This window comes from Alnus glutinosa, chromosome 14, assembly GCF_958979055.1.
Source record: "Alnus glutinosa chromosome 14, dhAlnGlut1.1, whole genome shotgun sequence".
NCBI classification, from domain to species: Eukaryota; Viridiplantae; Streptophyta; class Magnoliopsida; order Fagales; family Betulaceae; genus Alnus; species Alnus glutinosa.
The window spans coordinates 10,921,981-10,941,328 of NC_084899.1; the positions used below are offsets into that span (position 1 = coordinate 10,921,981).

The following is a 19,348-nucleotide window of genomic DNA, read 5'->3' on the forward strand; positions in this document are numbered from 1 at the left end:
TGTCTTCTTTTATTAAAAAAATAAATACCCAAGATTTGCACCACTAAGCACCAAGCACGGCCACTGTGTACACAGCAGCGAGCAAGGGGCAAGAGGGTTAAAACGACCCCCGACTCCCAAAATAATCCTTTACCCCATACCCCCGGTAGAACTTCTCTGGATGCCTTGTTGCGGTGTTGCCACTTTGAGTGGACAATAATGCCATCGCTAACTGGCTGTTGATGTAAGCCGCTGTCGATAGACGTCGTCGGACCAAGCCAGTGAACGCCAGACGTGTTGAGACGTGTGATTAGTGTTTTGTTTAAGAGCTTTTAGCTTTAGATGAAGTCTGAAAGAAGTATTGAGAACTGTTGCGCCATCTACATGAAGGTGTAGTGAAGTCTTGCACCATCTAAGTCTAGAAGAAGGATGAATTCAGGAAGAATAAGCTTTTGGTTTTTTGTTTAATATATTTTCTATTTTTTAGAATGTTTAAGAGCTTTTAGTGTTTAGTTGAAGTCTAGAAAAAAAAAAGAAAAAAAAGAAAAAAGAAGAAGAAGTAAATTGAAGTTCTCGAGACAATCATAGTGTGTTAGGTGTACTTTTGACATGCGTTTATTTGAGCAAGGAATGCCAATTTAATATTCAACAAAACACAAGTACTAGATAATTATATGGGAGTGGGTTTGGTGATCTCACCTGCCACATGTATGGATGAGTTGTAGCAGACCGTGAATTGGAGTCCGATGATCTGATGGTTGAATGAAGGCCATTCATTCTGATTACAAAACAAGATAAATGGTCCATGTGTTACATTGGATTGCAGTAGAGACTTTACAGCTATACTCCATAATCCTACACATTTACACAAGACCAAGGCATGCACGTTTTAAATTTTGAAAGGAACGTTGTCAGGCATAGGTCACCATGCGTTAAAGTGAAACCGTGTTAAATAAATTTCGTGAAAATTGTTTCCCTACAGGCATGTCTATTCTAAACTTGGCGCCAGGTCAACAAAATTAGACATCTTTATCGTGGATTACAGTTGGGCATTTGATGATTCATTAAAACTTGTTGGATCTAGGTGTGCTCATGAACAAGCAGAACACAAAATACTTTCCACTCAAGAACATGCGTTAAAGCTATAACCTACCATCACGCATCGAACGACCCACATTCGACATTGTTTCAATCAACGGTCAATAATTAATATTTAATTAATAATTTATTAAACTTAATTTCAATCCACTGGAAACCAAAACACAACGTTTTCACTGGTTTTTTAGCAATGTTCAAGAAATGGTGTATTTTGTAGTGATAGTAATATACTATCATTTACGAATTATGGTACTTAATTATAAGAGAAAATTACTTTTTAGCCCCCCAAACTACTAGTCGTTTTGGAAGTAACCCCCCAAACCATCAACGCTAGGACTTTGGTCCCCCAAACTAGGGTTGGCAATTTTTGACACGACCCGCGAACACGGCACGAAAAAACCGGGTTTGTGTTTGTTATAATCGGGTTCGGGTCATAATTGGTTGACCCGATTATGACCCGATTATAATCGTGTTTGGCGGGTCAACCCGCGGGTTGACCCGCCAACACGATTATAACCCGATTAAAAAAAAATTCACGCCTCACGTTCACGGTTCACCCTCTTCTCCCCTTTTCTTTGTTCTTTTCCCTTTTTAGTTGTTCGGTTCTTCACTTCTTCTTCCTTCTTGTTCAAACACGCAGCATAGAAAAGAGAGAGAATCATCCTCCTCTCCCTTCTGATTTTCTTCTTCTTCCTTCCTCTTGTCTTCTTCTTTCTCCCATCCGTAACAGAAAGAGAGATGGTGATCAATTACGAACCGAGTGGAAAATGAAGAAAGAAAAGAAATATCAAAGAAAGAAACCGGCAATTGAAGACATGAAGGTAAAAACTAAAATTGAAGGTTGAAACTTGAAACATGTGAAATTGGTGTCGGGTCGTGTCGTGTCGTGTCGGGTTAACAAGTTACACGATTATTAGTCGTGTTTATCGGGTCGTGTTCGGGTTACCCGATTAATAATCGGGTCGGGTTCGTGTCGAACCCGTTTATGTAATCGGGTTGGTCGGGTTGACACGAACCCGACCTGAATGCACGAATTGCCAAGCCTACCCCAAACTACCAATATATTTGAAAGTGGCCACTTTGTTAGGTCTCCTTGTCAATTTGGATGGAAAATCCACCATGTGTCGTGCACGTGACAGGACATGACATAAACTGCCGAAAATGCCCTTATTTTTAAATGTGAAATTACTAAATGGCCCTTTGAAACAATACACACGAACGAAGTGGTAGAACTAAGACCAAAGTGGAGTAGATATTACGAAAATGCCATTCGGGTAAGACAGATGGCATTTTAAACTTAAGAGCTGAGACTTAAAATTGGTGTGAGCATCTCGAAGTTTCTTGGAGCAGTGTGTTGTATTGTATAAACCTAACTGTTGAAAAGGGGTTCCCATTTCACCGGTATTCACGTATCACAAATCTGATTCTTCAGCCAACGACGACTCGGTCTACCACCCATGTAACTTCTTATTTACGATATTGGATTTCATTATATACAATTTTTGTTTTGGTTATATATATATGAAACAAAATCTGCATGATTTGAAGCAAAATTTTGGACTACCAATTACCAAAAAGTTGTAGGGCCATTTTCTTTTTTGAATGTTGTTTGTTTAGGGTTTTATTTGGAGCTAGGGCCATTTGTCAGATGGATGCGCTTAGATGGAGAAGGAAGATGAGTAACCGCTTAAGGATCCCAGTCTTGGGGGAAACAAGCGTTGCGAGAGGGTAGCTTTTCTCGCTAGGATCGAGCAAGACTATGCCGCAGTTGAAGATTATGTCCTAAATTCCAATGTATTTATTTATATAACATTATTGTTTGTAGTAAATAAAGTTGTTATTTATTGATTTATTTGAGCATATGGCATATAATCTTCTTTATATGCTTATTTATGATTTCCATGTAAATGGTCCTTAGATTACATCAAATATAGTATATGGTATGAGTAATGATATTATCACACAAGATCTTAGATTATAAACCTTGTAGTCTAAAATCCTATTGTTCGCAATCGGTAATGAAATTAGACATTCCATTCACTTGAGGCCTCTGAAGCTTTTCAATCCGCTCCTTCTTGTGGAACACTTTTCCTTTCAAAGCCAGGTACTTGGTCTTCTTTTGTCTCAGTGGTAAGTTCATGATTATTGCAAAACACAACACCCAACCAAAATGGAAAAAAAAAAAAAGAAAAAAAATTCCCAAAAACAAAGGTAAATACACACAAGGCTACACCAAGCCTACCCGAACTCCACCTAGACACTAGGGTGGAGCGGAATGCATGAAATGCAATGAGGAATGCATCAGGGATGCACAACACATGTTCCCAAAGAATGCAACCAAGCAACACATAATATGTGAGCAAATACTAATAGAGCATGCAATTTTCTTTAAAACTCATGGACCAAGATAATACAAATTAACACAAGGCAAACCAATCCAACAAGATTGCTAAGATGAACTCAAGGGATCCAAGGTAATAGTAAGGCAAAGTAACAACCAACAAAGTCCAGCAAGTTACAAATAGGCATCCTCAAAACAACACAATAAACCAAAAGCGCTATGGATTTGTGAAATAAATTCCCAAAGCAATATGAAAACATGATATAATGAACTAAAAAAAAGTGAGAAAAACACGTCACAACATCTAAATAGGTCACGAAATTAAAAACTCTAATTTCAAAATTAAGAACCCTAGAATATCCAAACATCAATCCTCTAAAAAACCAACAAATGTGTGTCAAGAAGATGTAATGACAAACCTATATCTTAAATGCAAAAGCATATGATCTGAAAATACCCAAAATTGCAAAATTGCAAAACACCAAAAACCTAGGTTTTGAGCAAAATCTCAACAATTCTCAATGAGAAATCAAAAATATTAGGAGCATACCTTGAAAAAGAGAGATACAAAAAAGCCCACATGAAAGAGACAAAAATAAGTGAATCAGAGAGAGAGAGAGAGAGAGAGAGAGGTAATGTAGTGTTATATACCGAACAGGACTACGTGAGTCATCATTCTTCTATAAAACATAGTGATAAAGAATGATGTATGTGTATGACGACTTATGACAGTTATTCTAAATCCTGAGAAGTTCTTGAATTCAGATGTAAAGTGTAGGACACTTTGATGTATACGTGATTGAGATCTTTAATGGTCAATATCTCCGTTCATTACGTGATCGCATGTAGTATTGTGTGAATACCCTTTTTAAAAAAAAAATTCAAATCCTTTATCATGAAAAAAAAGCGATAAAGAATATTTTTCTTGTTTTAAATTTAATGGGAATGATCATACTAAAGGAACGATAATCTAAATACTTTAAATTCTGACCATGAAATTGATAGTATCAATTTCATTTGAAATTGAGAGGATCCTATTCCAAATTTATCATGGCTTTATTTCAATCAGATTTCTTCCTCTGCATGGAAACAAAACAGCTTAAACTTTTCTGTAGTTCAGGGGATTTTAGTCTTTTTGAAGAGTTGGTTCAGGGTTATGCCAAATTGATCTCCAACCCATTAATTAATATTGGCTCTGTTTCTTTTTTTGATAGATTTTTTGTTTTCGTTTTTTTAATTTTCTATTTTATGAAAAAGTGTTGGTATAAACAAATTTGAGTGTTTTATGGTTTGATTGGTTTATTAATGTTTTTAAAAGTTGTGTCGATGTAAGAGTATAAGACTATGTAGATCAATGTTAACTCAACTCATTTAATTAAACAAATCAGACTTCTCAATATTAACCCGTTAATTTTATATTGGATTTGTGTCGGGTGTGCGGGTCGTATAAAAAATTATAAGTTCTAAATATCGCATGTTGAATTTAAGTTGTGTCGAAATATAGGCATAAGATTGTAAATGTCAATTTTAACGGTCTCAATTAATTAAACATGTCAAACTTTTTAACTTTAATTTATTAATTTTGTAATAAATCCGTGTCAACTTTATAGTTAACTATCAAATTTTTTAGCAATGGACGAAACCATTATAGCCCGCCCCCAGGGTTTTAGCCTCTTTTTTTTTTAGGGTCTCTGGATCTTTTTTAGTTCAACTGAACTGGAAAGCATCCAATTAGTTACGTTTAGAGAGTAAAATTGTCTATAAAAATATAAAAAGACAATTTTACTCTTAAAATAAGACTAGCCGGATCTTCTCCGGTTCATCTTGTCCTTTTTTATGCGGCTAAAAAACGACACGCCGCACGCCACTAGTGCGTTGGTTCTTCCCTTGGAAACCATTCCATGCTGCGATATATATATTTAAATTAAATTATATAGATATGGGTGCGATTAAGCGGGCATAGAAGAAATTACACGGAGCACTAAAATAAGTGGAGTAAATTGTAATGGCCGCAGGCCTCTCTTCTGGCGCGCTCCTCTTATCCATTAACAACACTCAACAGCAACACCATTGCTGCCAAACCTTTAGCTTTAGAAGAAGAAGAAGAAGAAGTAGAAGCTCCTTGGACTTGTCTAGGCTTCCACTTCCTCTCCCTACCAGAGCCTCTCTCTCTCGGCCGACGAGGTTCCGAGTCCTTTGCCAGTACACAGGCCTTTCCGGCCCGGACCTCGCTGTCCAAGTCGGCCAAGATCGCCTTCTCAAGGTCAATTGCTTACAAATTAAACAACTGACTTCCTTGTATAGGAGTATTTGCTCAGCTAACTTTTTGTTTTGGGTTTAAAACTGCAGGTCCCTGTGTCTAACATCAGGAATTTCTCCATCATTGCGCACATAGACCATGGGAAATCAACTTTGGCGGATAAACTGCTCCAAATGACCGGAACCGTACAGAAGCGAGAGATGAAGGAACAGTTTCTTGATAACATGGATTTGGAGAGAGAGAGAGGCATCACTATCAAACTGCAGGTTTGAACAGTTTTATGAGATTTATCCCTAGATTTAAACTTGCTCCTGTAACACATCATCTGAATGGCTTAGTTGGGATTCTTAACTTGCATGTTGCATTGATATAATTTGATTGAGAGGATTCGTAATCTGGACCAAATACCACACTCACCGGCACATATGATATGCCCAGTATATCCATAAAAAATATGCAAAGTATATTAATCAAACTTTAGGCATTTAAATTGGACTTATGGGAGCAGAAAGATAAACATGAGAACTTAGTGCTATTGTAACTATTGCCTAGTTATTTTAGCCTAAAAAAGGAAATGCCAAATAATATCTCCAATGTGAAGTCTACTAATTCCTACATTGCACCTTCATTTTTTTTCTATTCGAGCTTGTTATGTGATGCATCATGCATCCATTGGCGGCAGGCACTTGCCCCATTTACTCAATTACTAATGCTTCTTTTCCTTTGCAAGATACAATATCAGCAGCATACTAATGCTTCTATCTCGATTTTATGCTATTTTTGTGGTACTATTAGATATTTGTTTCGCATGAATTAGTATTTCATCCAATCAAATAGAAAGGATTCATTCTTCCTCAGTTCCAAGTCTGCTATTTGTATATGATTTTTTTGGGGTTCTGCGTATAGACCTGATGAGTTTCTTTGCACATAAAATGTTGCTCACCTTTGCACTCTCAACTTACATTGAATTTGCATTTTGCTCTTTTTTAATATGTTACCAGTGTTACCTATCAAAAACAAATATGTTACCAGTGAAAAAAGTCTGATTCTGTAGTTTTTTTTTTTTTTTTTTTTCCGCCCCCAAAAGAGCTTCTTGCTATGCATTAGTAGTAACTAGGTTCCCTTCTCTCTTCGGAACTGGCACCAGGCAAGCGATAGCGAGCATTCTCTGTATTTCTCTAATTGGATTCTAGGATTTAATTGCTCATTTCCCTGACATTATTGCTGCAACTGGCATGATAGGTCTTATCTTCATTTTTTTTTTGGATGTTTAATGCCAACTAGTGCATATTCCTATCAGTTTGGCATATATGTCAGTGTGCATTAGTGTTGAGACAAACAGGTCATGATGTTCGTAACTGTTGTATGGTATGTGATCATCAATTTCTTTTTCTAAATATGATGCCTTCAATAGTTTGTGATCTATTTTTATTGGTCTGTTATAACATTAGCATTCGATAAACTGATTTTATTTGTCTTTCTCTTTGTGTCAGGCCGCTCGAATGCGTTATATCTTTAAAAGTGAACCATATTGCCTGAATCTAATTGATACTCCAGGGCATGTAGACTTCTCTTATGAGGTATGTGAATTTGGCATGTTAGTTAGTCAAGATATAATGCTTTTATTGTGCTTTAATATTACAGTGATGCGTACAAATGCATTACCACTTCCTGGTTTAGGATCCTTGTCGATAATTGATCGTCTTTACCACATTTACATGAGAAACCCATCAACTGGGATAAGAAAAATATTGTGCTATCCAATGCTTATAATCTCCAAACCATGCCATTTGGTCCCCTTATTACTAGATAGGTTCTTTAAACATTTCTAAAGTATTTATTCTATGTATTTTCTGTATATCATCATGCTAGTTTCTGTTATAGTTATAATTGGAAATTTTGCCTTGTTCCATGTAACATTTTTCTCCAAAACATGACTTAATGGTAAGATTATACAATAGCAAATTTCTTAGCCTAAGAGCACATTAGCATTTTGGAGATGTATTAATTTCAATTCACAGCAGCCTAAGATTTTTGCTTGTAGAGCATTAGCAACAACTTTCCTAAATTTCATCCTCTTCCCTAAATGTTGGGAAAACTCTAAAAAAACTCTTTGCAATAGACTTCCCTGGTGTTCCCTAAACTAAGGAAACCAAAATTACTTCCCAAAATATAGGCTAGCACTTTTGCTTTCCTTAACATTATTTTAATATAAAAAAACTTTATCTTTCCTCGCTCTTTCCCCTATCATTTATTTGAAAGAATATTTAAATGGTATCGGGTAAGATTAAAGGAACCTATTGTGGAGTTTATTTGAATATGGAAGAAAAAAGTAGCTTGGTTCCTAAATTTAAGGAAATCTTAGGGAAGCTGCTGCTAGTGCTCTAAGGACTATATTAATGCCCTTAGGTGTGCTTATTTAACTAATCTTTAGCATCAGCCAAAGTTGTAGATCAAGCTGCTTCTAGAAGTTGGTTCATTTTCTCTGCTCAATCTTATTATAGCCAGGTTGTGCTGTAGGGGGTCATTGTTCAGGAATGCCTTTGCTTTAACATGGCAAAATGAATTTATATTTTCATTTATCTTTCGCTTTATCAATGACTTCCGGACATAGTTGTTGCTTCTCTTGCATCTTTGCCTGGTACTACTTATTTTGGTTTTGCCTACTAGAGTTATGAATCAAATTATTTAGCATAAATTTTTTATTAGTGGATTTGTCAGCCACTCTAATCTGTCCATTCTCTAACATGTTTCAGTCAGAAATTGGGTAGCAGTGCATAGAGGTGATTTATTAATTAATATTTTATATTTTACTTTTTACTCATTCATCTGTATATAGGTTTCTCGATCTCTTGCTGCATGTGAGGGAGCTCTCCTTGTTGTAGATGCTTCTCAGGTGAATCTTTTGCCAATTCAATTTGTTTTTACTTTCATTCATAGCACTAAACCTTTCACATTTGTTACACATGATTATAGTTGTAATGTGGATATTTTTTTTTTGATGATTAATAATAATTTTATAGGAAAAAAGGACAAAGCCCTCGTACACGAAAAGTATACAAGAGAGCCGAGGCCTTAGATGCTACTACAATATAAGAAAAAAAACAAATCCAATTTGCCAGATTCCCGAAGGCAAAATTAGGAACATATACAATAACCCAATCCAAAAGAGATCTCATTAATGAGGATTTAAGGAAAAACACATTGGTCTCGCTATCCTTAAAGAGACACCGATTCATTTCTCTCCAAATGCTCTACATTAAGAAAGCAAGAATAACTTTCCATATTTCCTCTTTGGGATGTCCCCGCCCTTGCAATTTCCAGCAATGGAGAATCTCTACGATGTTACTAGGCATGACCCAAGAGACCCTGAAAATGTTAAGAACTAAGTGCTAGATGTCAGTGGCATACTCACAATGGATGAGATGATTAAAAGTTTTCTCATTCTTTTTACAAAGGCAACACCGTTAACTAGTTGGAACCCCCGCCTTCTAAGGTTATCCACCGTGAGGATTCTACCCAAAGCAGCTGCCCATAAGAAGAAAGCAATGCGAGGAGGGGCATTCACCTTCCAAATACTTTTCCAAGGGAAATAGCTATGCTCACCTGACTGTAACATATTAAGTAGCTCTTCACCACAAAGCCATGGTGTCTAGAAGGAGTCCACACCATACTATCTACTTCTCTAGGATGGGGTGTCACAAAATATAATAGATTAAGAAAAGAGTCAGGAGATTCAAGTTCCTAATCACGAGCTGCTCTAATGAAGCTAGGATTCCAAAAAATGTGGGGATTGGAGAGATCCAAGTAATATGACAGTAAAGCCTCCTTGTTACGAGCTAAAGAATAGAATTATGGAAAAGAGCTCTTTAGAGCCCCTTCTCCGCACCAAGTGTCATGCCAGATGCAATTGCGGGAATTGTCCCCAACCTAATTGGAAACAAAGTTGGAAAAAGCTCCCCAATGGTTTCTAATATTCCTCCAAAGACTCACTCCGTAAGGACCTCTTGAGCTTCCTTTGAACACCAACCCCCTCTCTGGATCCCATACTTCATCACAATCACTTGTCTCCATAAAGAATCTTGTTCATTCCCGAATCTCCATAGCCATTTACCGAGAATGGCTTTGTTGAACAACATAAGATTTTTTATGCCCAACCCCCCTCTAGAAGTTGGGGAGCAAACAATCTTCCAATTCACCAAGTGCAATTTGGGATCCCCGCTTGGACTGTCCTAAAGAAAATCTCTCTAAAGGCGCTCCACTTTCCTAGCTATGCCAGCTGGTAAAGAGAAGAGGTATAAGAAATATATAGGAATACTAGAAAGTGTATTCTTGATGAGAGTAAGACGTCCCCCCTTGGACAAGTAAATCTTCTTCCAACTAGCCAACATTTTTTCTATTTTCTCAACCACTCCATCTCAAATGGCTTTTGATTTGAAGGGAGCTCCTAAAGGAAGGTCTAAGTAATGCAAAGGAAGAGAAGAGATGTTACAACAGAGAATACTAGCCAGCTCCTCAATATGTGGAACCTCCCAAATGTCGACTAATTTAGATTTTTGGAGGTTAACCTTCAATCCCGAAATGGCCCCGCAACACAGGAAAATGTGATCCAAATTAAGAATTTGATCAACATTTGCGTCACACATAATAAGCCTATCATCTGTGAACAACAAATGAGATATTTCCAGAGGGGTATTGTTGAGATTGTCTAGTCGGAAACCAAAAAGTAAACCCCTAACCATCGCTCTAGAGAGCATCCTACTAAGGGCATCCATTATCATAACAAAGAGAGGTGGTGAGAGAGGGTCCCCTTGGCGAAGGCCCCGAGTACTTCCGAAGAAGCCAAGCGGGCTACCATTTAGAGCCAAAACCACTAGGCCTCAAAAGATAGGAGAGGAAGTCCCAGTTGACATGGTCATAAGCCTTTTCCAGGTAAAGTTTGCATAAAACACAAGGAATTCCTAATCTCAACCTGCTGTCCAAACACTTGTTGGCTATTAGAACTGACTCTAGAATTTGTCTCCCCCAATGAAAGAATTCTGGTTGTTAAACCACTATCTTCAATCTACTCACAAGAACTTTTGCCAAAATCTTCTACACACTCCCTACCAGGCTGATAGGTCTAAAGTTCCTTACCTCCAACTAACCAACCTTATTCGGTATAAGAGCAATAAAGGTAGCGTTTAGGCTCTTCTCAAACCTCTCATGCTCATGGAAGTTATGAAAGAAACTCCTAAGACCAGCCTTCACAATAGACCAACAGGAATGATAAAAAGAAATAGTCAAGCCATTAGGGCCCGATGCTTTGTCTTCATCTATACTAAGCAACGCTTGAAAAACCTCCACCTCTTGAAACAGTTTCTCCAGCCAAACCGCTTCTAAAGAATCTAAATAGAGGAACTCCAACCATCTAATTTGGGGCGCCAAGGAGCTGTTTTGGTGAAGACATTTGAATAATACCGGGAGATGGTATCTTTAATCACCTCTTGCTTGGAAGTAACACTACCATCAATACAAAGACTAGAGATAAAGTTGTTTCTTCTATGAGAATTAGCAAGACGATGGAAGAACACAGTGTTATGGTCCCTTTATTTTAGCCAAGTAGCCCTTGATTTCTGCCTCCAGCTGATTTCTTGCATAAGGGCCATTTCCGCCAAATCCGTTTTCGCCTTGTCCCTCCGCACTCTCTCTTCAACTGCCAACTTTCTATCCTCTTCTAAGCCATCAAGAGTTTGAATCTCCTCCAACAAGGCCTTATTTCGCACTTCTACATTCCCAAAAACCTCCTTGCTCCAACGAAACAAGCCAACCTTCAGCTGGTTTAGTTTGTTAGCTACAACGTAGTAGGGAGTGCCACGAAACTGATAAGAATCCCTCCATTGTTTGACAAGCTCTACAAAACCTTCAGCTTTCAGCCACATGTTCTCAAACTTAAAAGACCTTGAGCCTTTGATCATACCTCCACAGTCAAGCAATAAGGGGAAGTGATCTGACAAGGGATTAGGAAGCCGACGCTGAATTGAGTTTGGAAAATGCTCTTCCCAAAGAGGAGAAACTAAAAATTTATCAATCATATACTTTGACTTTTTACTTTTAATTCGGTATGATGAAACTTCAAAGTAGCCTTGTTTCTTGCAAAATTCAATTGTTAAAACATCCTCCAAAGCTAACATTATTGAACATGTTTATTATGTTGTAGGGAGTTGAAGCACAAACACTAGCTAATGTTTACTTGGCCTTGGAAAACAACCTAGAAATCATCCCTGTAAGTAGGAAGTTGTGCTTATTATTGTATTTTACTGCTGGTTTTTGTCTTATAATTTATTTTTTGTTCATTTTGTTGATATTATCATCTTTTATTTTTTGTTTTTTTGTTTTTTTTTAAATGTTTTCACATTAGTTAAATATAGTTGCTTCAATTGTGAGTTATTCATAAATTGTTGGAAGGGCTTGTAAATGCCTTGAATGCAGGGACAATACTTCTTTAAAAGATTGGCTTTAGGTGAACTTTTAGTCTTGAGATCTTTTAGAATATTTATAGAGAAGGTGGAAAGTTTTATGAAATTTCACGTAGAACCCAAATTTGTAAGTTGTTTTACAAAATTGGTTTTACAAAATTGGAACCTTTGAATCAAATTTAGGCTGATTTACTTATGAAACATCTGCAAGACCTAAGTTTACTGCTGTGCTAAAATCAATTATGTAACCATAATATCCAATTTTCATTTCAATATGAAAGTACAATCAATCAATTGACATAAAAGCCTCTACATGTTCAAAACCCCCAAATTCAAAACCCTAGGTTATGTATTTGCAGAGATTAAAAGGTGAGGGACCAGTTCTTACTTCAAGGGATCAATTTATGGAACCGTATAATTAATTTCTTGATCACCTATCATCTTCCCTTTCAAGACTGTGAATACCTGCCCCTCTATTTTTTTTGTGGACATTCATTAAACTGATAACTGTATAGTTTGGTGGGGGTTAACAGTCTAGTTTTTCTAAATATGCCTCCAAACTAACTAATACCTAACAATGCTGCATTGAATATACAAGATTACCCACTTAAATAATTCTCTTGTTGGGACATCCCTTCTTCTTCTTCTTCTTTTTTTATTTTATTTTTATTTTTATTTATTTAATTAATTAATTTTTCCCCCCTTTTTTCTTTGTTCTTTTTTTAATATAACTATTAGTTACACAATTTTTTTTTTTTTTTTTTTTTTTTTTTTTTTTTTTTTTTTTTTTTTTTTTTTTTTTCTATTTGGTTATTGTTGGCAGGATAGGCTGTCTATAATTGATATTTTATGCAACTATAAAATTTTTGTTATAGATTTAACATAATGTATTATGTGCATGTTACTACTGTTTTAAATATATTGGTAGAGGTAGTGGGTGACTTAGGGTACACTAATTTAACAATGTCCAAAACTCAACAAGACAATGCACCATTTTACATGAGGAAGAACCTGTCGGTGATTCATGATTTAGTTGTTTTTCTTGTCTAAGATTCAGGGAGCACTTGTACATGTACTTATTAGAATATTTAATATTTTTCGTTGGTATGGTTACAATGTTAGCTTTCACCAACAAAACCAATTTTTCAACTTCCAATGGTATAAGTTAGAAATGGGTCCGAAGGGCCCTGCCTTGGTGAGGTTCCATGTCATAAAAAAAGAAAAAAAAGGAAAAAAAAGAAGAAGTTAGAAATGGGATGGGTAATCAGAGTCTGGCAAAACATTGAAAATAAATTTAAGTGAAGTGGGTATTCTTGCTCTGTTCAAGGAGGTTTGACTTGAATCTCTAAATAATTTGATCTTTGGTTTGAGCTTCATTCTTCAAGTTTGTTAATTAATACATTATTTCCAAGTGATGTAGGACAATGTTGGAATTCTTGTAATCAAAGGGCTGTCTTGCTAGGAATGTGATGAGAGTCAAGGGGAAAAGATAAGGTTGGGTGGATATGAATGGGGAAAGTTAATTGATTTGTTGGAAGTGAAACTAAGAGAGAATTATGGGATGAGAATGTTGTGAATTTCAGCAAGAAGGAAGCCAAAAACTGTGGATAGGAATTGAGAGAAAGGGGAGCAGAAGGTGGATTTCAAGTAAACTCAACTTTCAATTAATTGTATAACATGCAAAACAATTGTGTGCTTTTATAGTACAGACTACTTGATGTGGTCTTGAGTGTATCAATAATAAAATAACCACTCGCAATAAAACGAATCTTTGTAGGATAGGTCTATGTGAGGGTGTTAGACCTCAAGGACTGTTTGATTGTTGTTAAGTTACTGAAATTAACTCTAATATAATTAATAAAATATGTTGATTTTTGTTTTACAATTGAAACTAAATAGGAACGTAAAAATAGAAGTAAAATAAGTTGGAGAAGATATAGGGGATTGATTTCACCACTAAGCTCATAATAATGGTAAATTGCATTTTACGTGGGAGTTTCACTTACATCAATGATATGACTCGTGTGTTTCACAAGCACCCAACGATGTCGTCAAGAAATTTATTTTATTAAGAGATAAGAATAACTCATCCTTGGCTAGTACAAATAGGCCACCTAACCACAAATATGTGGTACGATCCGTCTTCCTTAGGTATGAAATATCAAATCTCTTAATTAGCATACATGTAATCAAGGGATAAACATAAATCATCTTTTGGCAAGTATGAATTGTTCTACCTAAATTAAACTAACTAGGGTGTAGAACAACTCATCCTTCTTAGGCATGGTTTTTTTTTTTTTTGATAAGTAAAAAGTTGGTCTTATTAAAAGCGTAAGGCGTCCCTAAATACACCGGCAGTATACAAGAGAACGCACCTAGCTAGAAAGTGAAAAACGAACAAGAAATTCATCAAAGGTAAACGACAACGGTGACACAAAAGCCACCGTCCAAAGATACAACGTATGAAAAAAAGAAGCTAAAATATCCTCCGAGGATCTCTCCAAATCCGCAAAACACCTATCATTTCTTTCCTTCCAAACATACCAGAGAATGCATGTCGGCACCATCTTCCAAATAACAGCACTCCTCGGCCTACCAGCTGTTCACCAACACGCAAACAAGTCAAGGACTCTCAGAGGCATAACCCAAGACAGACCAAAACGAGAAAAAATAGCACTTCACATAGCGTATGCAACATCGCAGTGAAGGAGAGGATGATCCACTGATTCCCCGCTTCTCTTGCACATGCAACATCTATCCACCACAATGACATGCCTTTTCCTGAGGTTATCCACCGTTAGGATCTTGCCTAGAGCCACAGACCACGCGAAAAAAGCCGCCTGCAGAGGAGCCTGAGTCCGCCATACACTCTTCCAAGGAAAGTGACTTCTCACATCGCAAGCCAGAGAGCTAAAGAAAGACCCAACCTTGAACAAACCTTTTTTGGAGGGGATCCACCACAATTTGTCTTCACTACCTCTATTAAAACTGACCGAGTGCAATACCTGGAAAAAAGCAGCAAAGGTATCCACTTCCCAATCATGCGCTTCTCTAAAAAAGCACACGCTCCACTGATTGAAGCCACCCACAAGCTCCACATTATCCGCAACTGAAGCATCCTTCGCACGAGCAATTCCAAATAAAACAGGAAAAGCTTCCTTAAGAGTTGAGTTCCCACACCACAAATCATGCCAAAATTTTGTTCTAGCCCCACCTCCCACCTCAAATCTAGAGAATCCTACAAATTTCTTCCACCCTTTCCTGATGTTCTTCCACAACCCCACCCCAAAAGTACCTGTGGGCTCTAGGGAGCACCAACCTCCCCATAAACTTCCAAACTTGGAATCTACCGCTATTCTCCACCAAGCTTCCCTCTCAATCCCATAACGCCATAGCCATTTGCCTAATAGAGCCTTGTTAAACACCACCAGATTTCTAATACCCAACCCGCCTTCTGAAATTGGAGTGCACACTTTAGACCATTTCACCAAATGATACTTGAACTCATCACCAATTCCTCCCCAAAGGAAATCTCGTTGTAGCTTCTCAATTCGAGCACCTACACTTGCCGGGATAGGAAAAAGAGACAAAAAATACGTGGGCAAGTTGGCAAGAGTACTCTTGATGAGGGTAACTCTACCTCCCTTGGAAAGGTATAACCTTTTCCAGCTGGCCAACCGACGTTCAACCTTCTCAATAACACCATCCCAGATATGAATAGATTTGTAGGAAGCCTCCAATGGAAGGCCTAGATACTTCACCAGTAGATTGGCAACCCCACACCCTAAAATATCGGCAAGACCTTCCGCTTGAACTACGTCTCCCACAGGAATTAAAGCTGACTTGGCCAAATTAACTTTCAAGCCTGAAGCAGCTTCAAACAGAAGAAAGAGGCTTCTAAGATAACGCAACTGAGCATGGCGAGCATTGCAGAAAATCAAAGTATCATCTGCAAATAACAAGTGTGAGAAGGAAACATTACCAACACTAAATCCTTCGAGTAAGCCCCCTCCTACCGCAGCTGAAATCATTCGGCTCAATGCCTCCATCACAAAAACAAACAAGGGTGAGAGAGGATCCCCTTGTCTCAACCCACGAGAACTACTGAAGAATCCATTAGGAGAGCCATTAACCATCACTGAGAATCTCACAGAGGATATACAATGTTTTATCCAAGAGCACAATTTTTCCCCAAATCCACATCTCCTCAATACAAACAAGAGAAAATTCCAATTAACATGATCATAAGCTTTTTCCAGATCCATTTTGCACATGACTCCAGGCTCCCCAGATCTTAATCTACTATCCAGACATTCATTAGCAATAAGTATTGGGTCCAAAATTTGTCTCCCCTTGACAAAGGCGCTTTGAGATTTAGAAATAACCTTTTCCAAAACCGTCTTAAGTCTATTTGCTAGAACTTTGGCAATGATTTTGTAAACTCCACCCACAAGACTAATAGGCCGAAAGTCTTTTAAATCATTAACACCTGGAATCTTCGGGATAAGAGAAATGAACGAAGCATTGAGACTCTTTTCGAAAGAACCCCCGATAAAAAACTCCCGAAACACCTCCATAATGTCCCCCCTCAAAACATCCCAACACTCTTTGAAGAAGGCCATAGAAAAGCCATCAGGACCTGGCGCTTTATCTCCATCCATTGCTGAAACTACATTCCTGACCTCCTTCTCCTCAAAAGCTCTCTCCATCCAACTGGCCTCAGACTCTAGAATAGAATCAAAGGAGATACCCTCAACTAAAGGCCTCCACCTGCACTGCTCCGTAAACAGCTTCTTGTAGAACTTGACGATGTGCACACCGATTTCTGACTGATCAGAGGATAGAGAGTCCCCTATCACTAAGGGGTTCAAAGAATTGTGTTGGGTGCTTCTTACAAGTCCACCTCTATTTGGAATGGTGTTATTGAAAAAATGGAAAGGAGGTTGGCGGGTTGGAAGCGGATGTACTTGTCGAAGGGTGCTCGGTTGACTCTTGTTAATAGTACGCTCTCCAACATCCCCATTTATTATTTATCATTGTTTCCTATTCCAGTGAGGGTGGCTAATCGTCTTGATAAAATTCGAAAGGATTTTCTTTGGGGTGGCATTGGTGACGAGACCAAATTTCATCTAGTTAATTGGAACAAGATTTGCACACCTTTGCCTGCAGGTGGGTTGGGAGTTCACAATTTCATCCAGCTCAATCGAGCTCTCTTGGGTAAGTGGCTGTGGAGATATGGTAGGGAGAGAGAGGCTTTATGGCGTTTGGTGATTGATGCCAAGTTTGAGAGTTTAAAGGGGGGGTGGTGTTCGAAAGAGGCTTCGGGTTCATTTGGAGTAGGTGTATGGAAGCATATTAGGAGGGGGTGGGAGGAATTTCGTAATTTTGTTCGGTTTGAACTGGGGAATGGATCAAATATTAGCTTTTGGCAAGATTGGTGGTGTGGGGATAGATCCTTGGAGCAATGCTTTCCAGCTCTTTTTAGTATAGCAAGGAATAAAGACGCGACGGTAGAAGATAATTTGGTGGTTCATAATGGTGCTATTCAGTGGAATGTTCTATTCATGCGACATATTCAGGATTGGGAGTTGGATATGGTCATTTCTTTCTTCGATCGTCTATACTTCAGTTCGGCTCGACATGGGGAGGGTGACAGGTTAGTGTGGAATCCCTCTAGAAAAGGTCTATTTGAGGTGAGATCCTTCTATAAAGAGCTTATTAGGAAAGGTGGCCCTGTTGTCCCGTGTTTTCCTTGGAAGAATATTTGGCGTGTTAAGGCTCCAACTAGGGTGGCCTTCTTCGTTTGGTCAGCTGCTTTGGGCAAAATTTTGACGCATGATAACTTGCGTAGGAGGAAGGTGATAGTAATTGAGTGGTGTTGTTTATGTAAGAAGAGTGGGGAGTCTATTGATCACTTGTTGCTTCACTGCGAGGTAGCCCAGGCTCTTTGGAGCTTTGTCCTTACTTTATTTGGGGTCGAGTGGGTTATGCCACGTACGGTGTTGGAGTTGCTGAATAGTTGGGGGGCGGCGCTTGGGGGTGGTCTTGCTATTGAGGCTTGGCGGTTAGCTCCTTTATGCTTGCTGTGGTGTATCTGGAGGGAGCGGAATGCTAGGCTGTTTGAAGATGTAGAGACATCCATGGTGGAGCTTCGGAAGCGGTTGCTCAATACTTTATATTTTTGGATAGCGCCCCATCATAGTTTCAGTTCTTTTACTTATGTAGAATTTTTAAATTTATTCTCTGTTCGTCCCTGTTAGGGGTTCTCTTATATACTTCCCGTGTATAAGGGTTGCGCCCCTCTGCGCTTTTTATATAATTGCAATTACTTATCAAAAAAAATTGTACCTTCTATTGGAATTGGCTATAAAATGGAAGAATTTAGTGCACTTATCCCCTTCCTTTAACCACAGCATCCTAGATCTCTGCCTCCAACTCACCTCCTCCAAAAGAGAACACTTCTCTAACTCTCTGACAGTCTCAGCCTTTCTCAAGATCTCCTCTTCCCCTAATGCCCTTCTTTCTTCAATAACATCGAAAGCCTGAATACCTTCGGTCAGCTTCCTCTTGTTTTGCTCTATGTTGCCAAACACCTCATCGTTCCATTTCTTCAAATCCTGCTTCAAAGCCTTCAGCTTACACGCTAGAACAAAGCTAGACGAACCTTGGAACGAGTAAGAATCCCACCACTGTTTTACCAAACCCACGAACCCTTCTTCCTTGAGCCACATGTTTTCAAACTTAAAAGGCCTTCTCCCTCTAGAAACATTGCCGCAATCCAGGAGTATCGAAAAATGGTCCGAAATAAGGCGAGAAAGCCTCTTTTGCGAAACCAAAGGAAACCGGGCTTCCCAATCATGTGACACTAGAAAGCGGTCAATCCTTGACCACATGGGAGGATCTTGAGCAATCGACCAAGTAGAGGAACCTCCAGCAAGGGGGGAGATCTAAGAGGCTTTGGTCTGCAATAAAATCCGAAAACTCAATCATAGCCGAGCAAAGACGAACGTCACCAGATCTTTCACTCGGAAAGCGTGTAACATTGAAGTCTCCCCCTATACACCACAGCAGACTCCACCAACTACACAAACCAGCCAACTCATCCCAAAGACGTCTTCGATTGAACCCAGAATTCGGGCCATAAACCCCTGCAAAGGCCCAGACAAAATTATCCGCAACGTTCTTGAAGGAGACTGCGAGAGTGAATTCCCC

At 38.3% G+C, this 19,348-nt stretch overlaps 1 protein-coding gene across 1 annotated transcript in view; it reads left to right on the forward strand.

Annotated features, from left to right (window-relative positions):
• The first annotated feature begins 5,371 nt into the window (after window positions 1-5,371).
• LOC133856619 (translation factor GUF1 homolog, chloroplastic) overlaps window positions 5,372-19,348 on the forward strand; it is a 50,556-nt gene continuing 36,579 nt past the window's right edge. Inside the window, exons 1-5 of the mRNA XM_062291675.1 lie at window positions 5,372-5,681; window positions 5,768-5,944; window positions 7,172-7,258; window positions 8,518-8,574; window positions 11,878-11,943. Of these exons, the coding sequence (XP_062147659.1) occupies window positions 5,424-5,681; window positions 5,768-5,944; window positions 7,172-7,258; window positions 8,518-8,574; window positions 11,878-11,943 (645 nt within the window). The 5' untranslated portion in view covers window positions 5,372-5,423. The remainder of the gene's footprint in view (window positions 5,682-5,767; window positions 5,945-7,171; window positions 7,259-8,517; window positions 8,575-11,877; window positions 11,944-19,348) is intronic.